This window comes from Molossus molossus, unplaced genomic scaffold, assembly GCF_014108415.1.
Source record: "Molossus molossus isolate mMolMol1 unplaced genomic scaffold, mMolMol1.p scaffold_m16_p_10, whole genome shotgun sequence".
Taxonomy (NCBI): domain Eukaryota; kingdom Metazoa; phylum Chordata; class Mammalia; order Chiroptera; family Molossidae; genus Molossus; species Molossus molossus.
The window spans coordinates 47,409,899-47,421,464 of NW_023425345.1; the positions used below are offsets into that span (position 1 = coordinate 47,409,899).

An 11,566-nucleotide genomic window follows, 5' to 3' on the forward strand; every position below is an offset into this window, starting at 1 on the left:
TTTCCCACAAGCACTTGGAGAAACAACAGAATTCAACAGCGCATATGGACCAGGCCTTAACACTCAGGGCTCATTTCATCATTTGTAAATTGAATAATTCCCAGTCACACACTCTAAGAATATCCTACACCACAAAGGGTGATCAGGGAATTCAGTGAGTTAGTGCGTGGAATGTGGGCTGCTGCTGTTTATCCCCTTCATTACTCTTCATCATTAACAGTGACTCTGGAGACTGACAGCTGTCTAAACTAGAGGCACAAGAATTTTACAATGTGTCACTGTCTGGACCCTGATTAGTTACCATTTTACACAATAACACAGTTATCTGGAACCCAGCTGTCACACCCAAGAACCCTCAATTTATCTGAATTGCATGCTATCCCTCCTTTTTGGAGAAAGTGGCAAATCATACAAAAAAAGCAACTAATAGGTTATATCAGTGTCCATTCACCCAGATAGCCCACACCTTCAATATCCACTGTGCTGCAAAATGAAGACTGATGTTCATAAATATGACAGTGAGGTCTTTTGAGTTCCACAGTCATAAGAGAATGAATCTGTCAAGTTCAATATGCTGCACAACACTAAGCATGGCAGGAACGTGGACTTGGTGCTTTAGCAAAATTTTCAGCAACAAGGTTTGAAACTAAAAGGGTTTTTGTTTGACCTTAAGCTAACTGGAAAATTCAATTGAGTCAGACTCCCCATTCCTCAACCGTTCTGGTTTGATTGTATTAGGCTCCTTTTCCTAGTATCCCCAGCCTGGCTCCACTCCATTAGCGCAGATGGAATATTGGCTGTGTTTCCAGGGCTACTTTGTGTGTGTGTGTGTGTATGAGTGTGTGTACACACAGGCACACACACGCCCACTCACTGGTGCTGCTGGTTCTTACCCAAGTAGTCGTTCCTTCTTTAACGTAGGCATCATTTTCTTATGCATGTATGTTATCTCCTCATCTACCTAATGTGTGCAAGAAAGGCTCACTTTTAACTGTAGGAAGAAGAAAATAACTACAAGGGATGAGAATGGACATTAAGCAGGAGTTTGGTATACAATCATTCATTTTAAAGCTGCTCATTCAATAAATAAGCGGAATTGGATCATGCCAGAGCACCTTCTATTGACGACCAGTTTTACCTTATTTTTATATAAATGGGAAATGAAGTACATTGCATTTATTTGTACGTAGCATGTCTCTAAGAAGCTCAGTTCAGGAAGAAAAGTATCTTGTCAGAATATAATAGAATTAACTTCCTTGTTGGAATTTTGTTAGCTTCCTAAAACACACATGCAGGTGATTCTAATAATTGAGTAAAATAAAAATGTTTAATTTGTTGAAATCTGGGAAAAAATTCTTGCCTTACACCACCACCACTGATAGGCAGGCAGACCCACACAACCACACATGGAAATATATCACTTTGGGGGAAATTTTGCATCAGAAAAGCCCCTTCGTTGTTTTACTTGCTGCTTCGCCCCAGATCTTGTTTGTTGGTTGTGGTCTCACTCACTGTGTCTGAACCATATGTTCCAACGAATACTATTAAAAATCATCGTGTGCCAGAAATATGTGTGTTCTTCTGCTTCAGTAAATGCCTGAATCAATTAGCTTTGTTTGTTCACATAGAATTTGGATTAAAATATACTTTTTGCTTTCTCCTTCCTTCACACCAGTTTTATGCATTAGAAAGCTTAAAGCCCAAATTAAAAATTTTGGTGACAATTTATGTAATTCACAGTAGCTTTCCGTCAGAATAGGTATCGGCCTAGTTTAGACCCAGGTTTAAGTAGTTTGACCCATATTTATTCCTTTAATCTGGAAACACACTAAACTCTGTTATTTGATCATTTATAATGGTCATAACTTTATCCATTTAATCTTTTGGGAGGTTAGAAGCTTAGCTACTAGGTCTAACACTACAGACACCATTGCTTGACTGTGTGAATGGAGAAACCCAAAATAGGTAGGGTTTTTTTGGGGGGGGTTGCTTTCTATATTTTAATAAAATGAATTTAAAAATTACTGCTCTCTACTGAAGCAACATATATAAGTATATATTTACAGTTTAAAATAAGTCAAGCAGTTGATGTTTCTCTCTCCCTTTCTCTCTCTCTCTCTAAAAATATAAAATCAATAAAAGTATATTTTTTAAAAAATCAGGCTATAGGCTGACTTATCTAAACAAATCCAGACACTATAGAGAAAAAAGTATACATTTAAAGGCCATTATTAACTTAGATTGTGGAAAATGTGTTTTACGTGCTATTTTTAAGAGGCAAATCATTTTTAAAAATCAGTTCTGCATTAATTATCTACTCTACAAAGGAATTATATAAAGCCAAATTATTTTTAGAATATTGACCTTAGTATTACATTATACAAAAGGGCCTTCTATATCTAAATCATGAAAAATTTAAATTATATTAAATACAACCCCAAAATTGATTGAACTTTTTTATATTCTCATTTTTTAAATATAATTTACATATCTTACATTGCAAACAAGTCTTTAGTTACCCACAGTACCAGAGTCCACAATTATTCTTACTGTGCTTAAGAAATATAACAGGCACCTGTCAGCCCTTTGCTTTTGAACGGTGGATAGACTTCCAGGCATTTCTTAGAACTGAAGACCAAAAGGAAAGTAACTATTCTACTTTAAAGCAGCTGCTCACAGATTTTAGGATATTCACTATCTGTATCCATTTGTTATAGATACAGTTATGAAAGAATTAAGGTTTCTGAATCTTTAATTTTAAAAACAATCAACTAATGAAAGTGTAATTCTGGCTTGTTTATTAACCATAGCTGTAAAGGCTCTAAGTTAATGCTCCTTTGTTTTCCTCCCAACTCAGGCCATGATTATTGCTTTCACATCAGACATGATCCCCCGCCTGGTATATTATTGGTCCTTCTCTGTCCCTCCCTATGGGAACCACACCCACTACACCATGGAGGGATACATCAACAATACTCTCTCCATCTTCAACATTGCGGACTTCAAAAACAGAAGCAAGGGAAATCCATACTCTGGGCTTGGTGACCATACCACATGCAGGCAAGTTCTGTTTATATGTTTTAAAATGCACTTCATGCCCAGCTGGTGTGGCTCAGTGGATTGAGTGTCATCCCATAGACTGAGAGGTCCCGGTTCAATTTCTGGTCAGGGCACATGCTCAGGTTGCAAGCTCAATCCCCAGTAGGGGGTGTGCAGGAAGCAGCCAGTTGATGTTTCTCTCACACATTGATGTTTCTATCTCTCTTCCTTCTTCTCTCTAAAAAATCAATAAAAACATTTTAAAAAATAAAAATGCACTTCATCTTTAGGACTTTTATTGTAAGGTAATTCCATTTGCTATCATTTAAAGAAAATAGCTAGAGACATCTTTTCCTAGCTTTCTTTTCAATCAAACTTAAAAAAGGATAGTATATAAAAGTTAATATAGACTAGGGTTAGAGTTCCCAAATCAAATCATAAAGCAAGATTTAAAGCTGAGAATTTCGATGGTCACAGGGAGACCGATCAGAGAAAAAAGTCTTGTACCTTAGAAATGAGGAAATTCCAAGAGTTCCAAAAGCAAGATACTTCATTTGTTACGACTAATGTCACTCAGGCACAACCTGGCAACACTGAATGATGACAGACTAGCACCCTCTTAACAAAGAAATGCAAAGACAAGAAATGCAGGTCCCTCCGCCTGGCCAGCAGGGCTCTCTGAAGGTGTCCCAGAGTGCTCTGCAGTGGTGTTCATGGCTGGTGAGCGCACCTGCGGACAGTATACATGCCCTACGTTACCAGTTGATAAAGTTTGATGACTATGGGTCATCGAGTGTTTTTGTTCAGAGCCTTAAACCTAAAGGAGGATTTAAAAGTTATTTAGTTCCACTCCTCCAAGCCTTCTCTGATTGAGATTCTCAACAACACAACCAAGAAACCAGAAATACGCCTCAAGTAAATGTTTCAAAGTTACACATAGAGCCTCTTCAGAATTCCACACGGAATCTGCTTTGCATAATTCCGAAGAGTAATTAAACTCGTCTAGGTCCAATAGGTTACAGGAAGAAAATTAGAGACATGCTACCTGACGGAGGGACACTAACTGCAGTCGCAGGTGATATCTGACAGTGGGCGGTTAGTAAGGCAGTAACACACAGATAGCGTTCTCTGTGGGGGAGGGCCCACAGTGGCGTGAACCCTGATGACATCATTTAAATAAACACATTTCCGGCCCTAGCCAGTTTGGCTCAGCGGCTGGAGCGTCGGCCTGCGGTCCAGAGAGACCTGGGTTCGGTTCCCGCTAAGGGCACGTACCTCAGTTGCAGTTTGTCCCCGGCCCTGGTTGGTCGTGTGGGTGGCAGCCACTCGATGTGTCCCTTTCACATCGATGTTTCTCTCTCTCCCTCTCCTTCCCACTCTATCTGAACAAAAAATGGGAAAATGTCCTCGGGTAAGGATAAATAAATAAACAAACACATTTCAGAAAATACACTCAATTGCTTTAGTCACACGCTTTTGAGAAAGGAAGGATAAAACTTTGGCAAAACTTTCAAAATGCCTTTGTTCTCTTGTCACAGAGATGGAGTCTGTCATTACCATCATTTTCCTATTGTGTGTTAAGTGTTACTGGAATAGTATTTCAGGGTTTTGTTACTAAATTAAACTCTTGGAGAATATTTATATGATGTCTGATTTTTTAAAAGCATTGTATTAAATATGAACTCTTTTTAAATGGGCCCTTGTTTTACATCAAAAAAGAATTCCCTCCTGATGGGCCTCCATTGTGTTTCCAGGTATCGTGATTTCCGGTACCCTCCTGGACACCCCCAGGAGTATAAACACAACATCTACTACTGGCACGTGATCGCAGCCAAGCTGGCTTTCATCATCGTCATGGAGGTAGGCGGCGCATGCGCACATCTGTACAGAAGGCAGTGTATTTGCATACTTCTTATCAGCTTTCCGTGTTGCCGACTCTGACTTTAAATGTGCAATATGTTCTTATGTCTTGCTTATAATTATTTTAGGACATTTATTAATCAAATTTGACCTGAAAATACCTTTAAGCTTTCATTAATTAAATTAAGTTGCTTATCTGCTTTAAATGTTAAAAGCCTGTTGTATGCTAAGGGGATTCCATTTTTTTCAATTCAGTATTGGGTGTTTTTGAGGAGGAGCGGCGGGTTACATGGTAGGCTGAGAAGGGCCTTATTCAAAATGAGTAAGATGTGATCTCTGCCCCTGAGAAACTTATTGCTATAATATTTTAATCATTTTATATATTTCTTGATTTTCATAATATACCTTCTTATAATATTTTTTTATATTCTTAACATTAACCATCTCTGAAAAATGATTAGGGCAGCTATAATTTTTAAATTGATGTAGCCAACTTTACTTCTTACACCGAGTGACCACTACATATTCCAAAGCCTCAGAAATTGCTTGATTGGGGTGGTCAGTTAGGATAACATTTAGCTGCAAGGACCAGAAAACCCATCTATTGTGGCTTAAACAAATCAGTGTTGATTTTTCTCACATAAACCTCCCTGGAAGTAGGTGACTGCTCCTGAATCAATACCAGCTTGCTCATACAAGGACCGTCGCTCGGATTTCCTAGGTTTTCTCCCTCCGAGTGCAGCTTTATGGCTGCAGTATGACAGCTGCAATTTTACATAACACATTTACGTCCTAGGTGAGAAGAAAGATAATGCTAGCCATATCGGTTCCTTCTCGTCAGGAGAAAAAAAATGCTTTGCCAGAACCCCCCAGAGCAGATTTCCATCTACATCTCATGGGCTAGAATTATAGCAAAGGATTCCTCCCGGCAGCAAAGAATGCGAGACTGGAGGTATTTGAAGAAAATCGTAATCTGTTAGCAAGAATGAAGTGGGATTGCCTACCTGGCTTAGATCATTTGTCTAGTATTTTTTTAATAGTTACTAAACAGTAACAGAAGAAGAAAATAACTCCTCATTAGCTTGCCATCATAAGCGATTTCCTGAAGTACAGTATCTGGTATACAGAAAGAGTTACTGTTCAAATATGTAGTTACCACAGTGTTTAGACTTCTGCTTTCGATGTCATGGTTGACTAGATACTGTGAGGGGCCATCTCTCTACAAAACATTTAGAATCAGCTTAAAACATATTTTCCTTTGCATTTTAAAGGGAGGGGAATCTACAAATAGGAAAGAACAAAGGCGATGGGCTACAATAAAGGAGTGAGCAGCAAGCACGCTGGACTTTGGGGGTCTCTGAGAACAAGTACATTATCAGCGTCTCCATCGAAAAGCTCACAGGTCAGAAGCAGGTGGAAGAGCTGAGCTCAAGACGGTTGGATTCAGCTAGGGACTCCAAAAAGGGGTCTCGGGGCAGAGGGAAATGTATATCTTCTCTGGAGAAAAGCGTCCTCAATTTTAGACTCCAGGTTTTTCTCAAATTTAACTACTCAAATATGAGCTTACAATAAAAGATCGACAGGCTTCCAGTCAAGAAGGCTGCTTACATAAATGCTGAATTTCCCGACTCCTGCCAACACTTCAAAATTTCAATTAAACTACAGAACAGTCATCATTGAGGACCACCTGAAGTGTAGCTGACAGAGTTCCATCACTAAGGATAGAGAGTAGAAGCCACAACAAAATTCGTAGGAGGGGCAGAGACAGGGAACTGACTGGTCCCACACCCATGGGTGGCAGATAAAAATCGGGAAGGGGTATCTAGGCTGCAGCCAACCTTGAGGAGTGAGGCTTCCCAGCCCCACACCAGGCTCCCCTGCCTAGGATTCTGGTGCCAGGAAGAGAAATCCCCATCACTTCTGACTATGAAAACCAGCAAGGAGTGGCTCAGTGAGACAGAGTCCCAGGCATTTATCTTAATGGGCCAGTGCACAGACTTATTCAGATTCACTTGCTTTGAGATCCAGCACTAGGACAACAGCTCAGAAGGAATCAAGGACAAACCCGAAGGAGCTGAATTGTCTGGCATCAGGGCAAGAGCAGAAGGCAGTTTTCTCCCAGACAGAAGTGTTAACAGAAGCCATTGTTCCTTTGCTGAGACCTCCCCCTCGGGTACTGACTGATGCCATATCTGAGTTCATCAGCCTAACATTGTTCTCCCTGCCCTGGTGATTCCCTGAGACCTCACCCCGCACAACTTTTGGGTTTGGGGTCCTCTGAAGCTGAGTCCAGTGGCTTTTCCATGCAAACAACCTGTCTTGGTTTATACTATGGACTTTCCTAAAATCTCCCAATCTCACAGACCCCAGATAAGCAGCATCTGGCCTCGGTGCCCTGTACCTCTGGCTAAGTGGCCCCAAGCATAGCATTAGGGGCACATGGCCTCAGTTCACAGCTTAGCCTGTCTCAGACACCTCCAAGCCCAGGACATGGGACAACCATCTGCAGGTCACTTTGTAGCTCATATTGGGTGGGCAGGGCACAGGCAGCAGCTGATCTTGGCCTACACCCCGCAAGAGGCTCCAGAAACAGCACACCCCTTGGCCAGCCTCAGAGCACTACTCAGCCACCTCCACAAACGGCAGGCTCAGCAGGCACCAGCGCCCCAGGAAAGCAAATCCTGGGACGTAGGATCAGCCCCACACAACAGCTCCTCCACTGCAGTCCCATGCAGGCCTCACGCCAGCCAGCCTGAGGGTTAGTCCCTCCACACAACAGGAGGGCACATGCAGCCTGTATCAGAAATTAGGAATACAATAACCAAAATGAATAATGTGTTAGAGGGAATCAAAAGTAGATTACATGAAGCAGAGGAATGAGTCAGTGATTTGGAAGATACTGGTAGCAGAAAACACCCAGTCAGAACGGCAAAAATAACAAAGAATTCAAAAAAATGAAGATCGTGTAAGGGGCCTCTGGGACGACATCAAGCAAACCAACATTCACATCATAGGGGTATGCAAGGAGGAGAGAGCAAGAAATTAGAAACCTATTGGAAGTAATAATGACAGAAAATTTTCCTAAGCTGGCAAAGAAAATATATATACAAACCCAGGAAGTGCAGAGAGTCCTACACAAGGTGAACCCAAAGAGGCCAATACCAAGACATGGCATAATTAAAATGCCAAAGGTTAAAGACAAAGAGAGGATCTTAAAATCAGAATAATAGACTGGGGATAACTACATATGTATCAGCAATTACTTTAAATGCTCCAATCAAAAGACATACATTGGCTGAATGGATAACAGAAGATTCACATATGCTGCCTACAAGGGACTCACTTTAGTTCAAATGACACACACAGACTGAAAGTAGGGGATGGAAAAGGATATTTCATAACAATGGAAACAAACAAACAAAACCTGGGGTAGTAGTACTTTTACCAGATGAATGAGACTTTAAAGCAAAGGCTAAAATGAGAGAAAGAAGGACCCCGCAATTCCACTTCTGGGGATTTAGCTGAAGAAACCAAGATACTAACTTGAAAAGACATATACATCCATATGTTTACTGCAGCATTATTTCAATAACCAAGATATGGAAGCAACCTAAGTGTCCATCAGTGGATGAATAGATAGAAAAAATGGTGCATATATACAATGGAGTATGACTCGGCCATAAAAAAGAAGGAAACCTTACCATCTACAACAACATGGATGGATACAGAGGGTATTGTGCTGAGTTAAATGAGTCAGACAGAGGAAGACAAATGCCATATGATCTCACATATATGTGGAATCTAAAAAACAAAAAATATTTTGACCATTGCCAGATAGGAGGAGGGTAGGGGAATGGGTGGAAAAGCTGAAGGGAATATACAAATTGGTAGTTACAGAATAGTCACAGGGATGTACAGTACAGCAGAGGGAATTTAGAGAATAATATTGTAATAACTATGTGTCATATGGGTACTAGATTTATTGGGGTGATTGATCACTTTGTAATTTATATCATTGTCTAATCACTATGTTGTACACCTGAAACTAATCTATGTCAACTATAATTGAAAAATAAAAAGCATTTGAATAAATAAAATCACCTCCACAAGAAGAAAAAAGACAAAAAATTTAACAATAATGAAATGAAATAGAAAAAAAACAAGTAATTTGAACCATCAATATCTTTAAGAGTTTGAATGACCAGAAAAGGAATATAAATTAACTGTATATAAAAATGTTTAAACAAATGAGAGTATAAAACGAGCAAACAATAAGGGACTATAAAAAAATTACAAGGCAGTTTTGAAAAATAATTTCATAGAACTTTTAGAAATGAAAATATATAGTTGTTGAAATGAAAAATTAACATATGGATTAGGAAAATCAGAAGAAAGCATTGGTGATTTGGAGGTTAGGTCTGAAAAATTACCCCAACACATCACAGGGAAATAAGAAAATGGAAATTTTGAAAAAGAGGTTAAGTAGTATGGAAGACAAAATGAAAAGAATAGATAATGGAGGAGAGGCAATATGCAACAGATAATAGCCAAAATGTTTCCAGAATATATGAAAGACATCTGTTCACCGAGCAGAAAGCACAAAAAATCCCAAGCAGAACAGATAAAGAAATCCACACTTATACACATTATAAGGAAAATCAGCACACCAAAGTTAAGATCTTAAAAGTAACCATAAAGACAGATGACTGATGAAGAAAATTGAAATTAAACTTTTTAACAGCAACATGAAAGCCATAAAATAGTTCACTATCTTCAAAATGCTAAAGGTAACTATAAACCTAGAATTATAGCAAAACTGAGTAATTAAAAATTTTTTCACAATGAAAATACCAGGTCATATGGTTTTATAAGAGAGTGATACCAAAATTTCTAGAACAGGTTATTTCAGTCTCATACAAACTCCTCCAGAGATCAAAAGGGAAATATTCCCCAACTCCTTTTAGATTCTAAAATCAGACAAGAGAAAGGAAAATTGTAAGCCAATCTCTCTCATTACATAGATACAAAATCTTTTTAAAATGTGCAGGCTGACTTGAGCAATATATTTTTAAAAGATGACATACCTCATGGATTTATCACAGGAATGCAAGAGTAGTGTGACATAGAAAATCCACATATTTATAAATATTACCTACCTCAGAAATAGATGGGGAAAAGAACCTCTTTCTTACAACAACTTTTGCCTCTTATTATATAATTTCCAACACTAATCTCTCTCTCATCTCAAAATATTCTCCACCCTCACATTACCGAACTGACCCGAAGCATTTTACACAGCTGATCACTCTTGATATTCTTCCTCACTTGGCTCCTCGGTTGTCTGCTTTTCTTTCTGTTCTCTGCCTTGGTGGACCTCATGGAGTCCGCTGGCTTTGAATGCCATATATATACCAATGACTCACAAATGGATATCTCCAAAATACCTCTTTCCTGAACTCAGCCATGAATCCAGCTGCCTCCTTGACCTTTGTACTTGGATGGCTAACAGATAGCCTAGATGCACTGCCCCAAATTCCCATATTTACTTAAATTTATTGCTAGTGTTCTCCTCCGAACCCTGTCCAAAATCCACAGCCAGTCTTCCTGCTCAGATCACCAGTTATTGAGGCCAGAATTCTCCTTATTTTCTGCCCCCTCACACCCCACATCCAGTCCTGTTGGCTTTTCCTTTTGAAAGACACCTCAGATCTGACCACTTCTTGCCAATTCTGCTGCCATCACTCAAGTCAGAACTATCATCATTTCTTGCCTGAGTTAGCACAGCAGTCTTCTAACCAGGCTCTTGATTATCTTACACAATGTAGCCACAGTCCATAGCTCCCTGGTGTCATTGCCTCCTTCAGCCTTGCCATTCCTGGACCACATCCTGAGGTTCCACTGGACAGACTCTGCCTGCCTGTTTGTTCCACCTGTGTGTCCTTCCTCCTGATAACTGCGTGGCTGATTCCCTCACCTCACTGAAATTTTTGCTCAGTGAGGAATATCCAATAATCTATATAAAATCTATAAAAATGTACCTGCCACCATAACGCTCACTGTTAACTCTTACCCTGCTTTACCATTTATTTACCCATAGCGTTACTGCTTCTAACATCATGTTTAATTTATTTGTTTTTAATTATGTTGAATGTATAGTATCTCTAACCCCTTACTCGATCAGAGATTGTTGAATAGCAAATAAATAAAAAGGTATTTGACCTCATTAATCATCAGGGAAATGCAAAGTAAGACCAAAGTGAAAGTCCATTTCATAATTACTATATTGTTTAAGGAAAATCCAGGTCTGATAACAAGTGCTGACAAGGATGTAGAGCAACTGAACCCATCATGCACTGCCGGAGGGAGTGTGAGCTGGCGTAACTACTTTGGGAAAGACATACTTGAGTGCAATCTTGCAAAATTGAACATTCATGTAACATATGCTCTCTTAGGTGCATACTCTTGAGAAACTCTCACAGTTATGCTCCAGGATCCAAGAGCAATAACATTCCCAGCATCATTTCTAATACAAAAACTAGAGACGAGCCCAGTACCCTTTGTATGGGAACAAATAAATCATAGAAGTGAAAATGGACTATAGTTATGAACTACAGTTATATACAGTAACATTGATGAATCTTAGAAACTAGCTTTGAGTGAACAAAGC

At 39.4% G+C, this 11,566-nt stretch overlaps 1 protein-coding gene across 4 annotated transcripts in view; it reads left to right on the forward strand.

Annotated features, from left to right (window-relative positions):
• Positions 1–11,566, forward strand: part of ANO6 (anoctamin 6) — a 202,053-nt gene that overhangs the window by 188,606 nt on the left and 1,881 nt on the right. For all 4 annotated transcript variants that reach the window (XM_036251953.1, XM_036251954.1, XM_036251955.1 and 1 more), the window contains 2 exons: positions 2,858–3,060; positions 4,794–4,899. In XM_036251953.1, the coding sequence (XP_036107846.1) occupies positions 2,858–3,060; positions 4,794–4,899 (309 nt within the window). The remainder of the gene's footprint in view (positions 1–2,857; positions 3,061–4,793; positions 4,900–11,566) is intronic.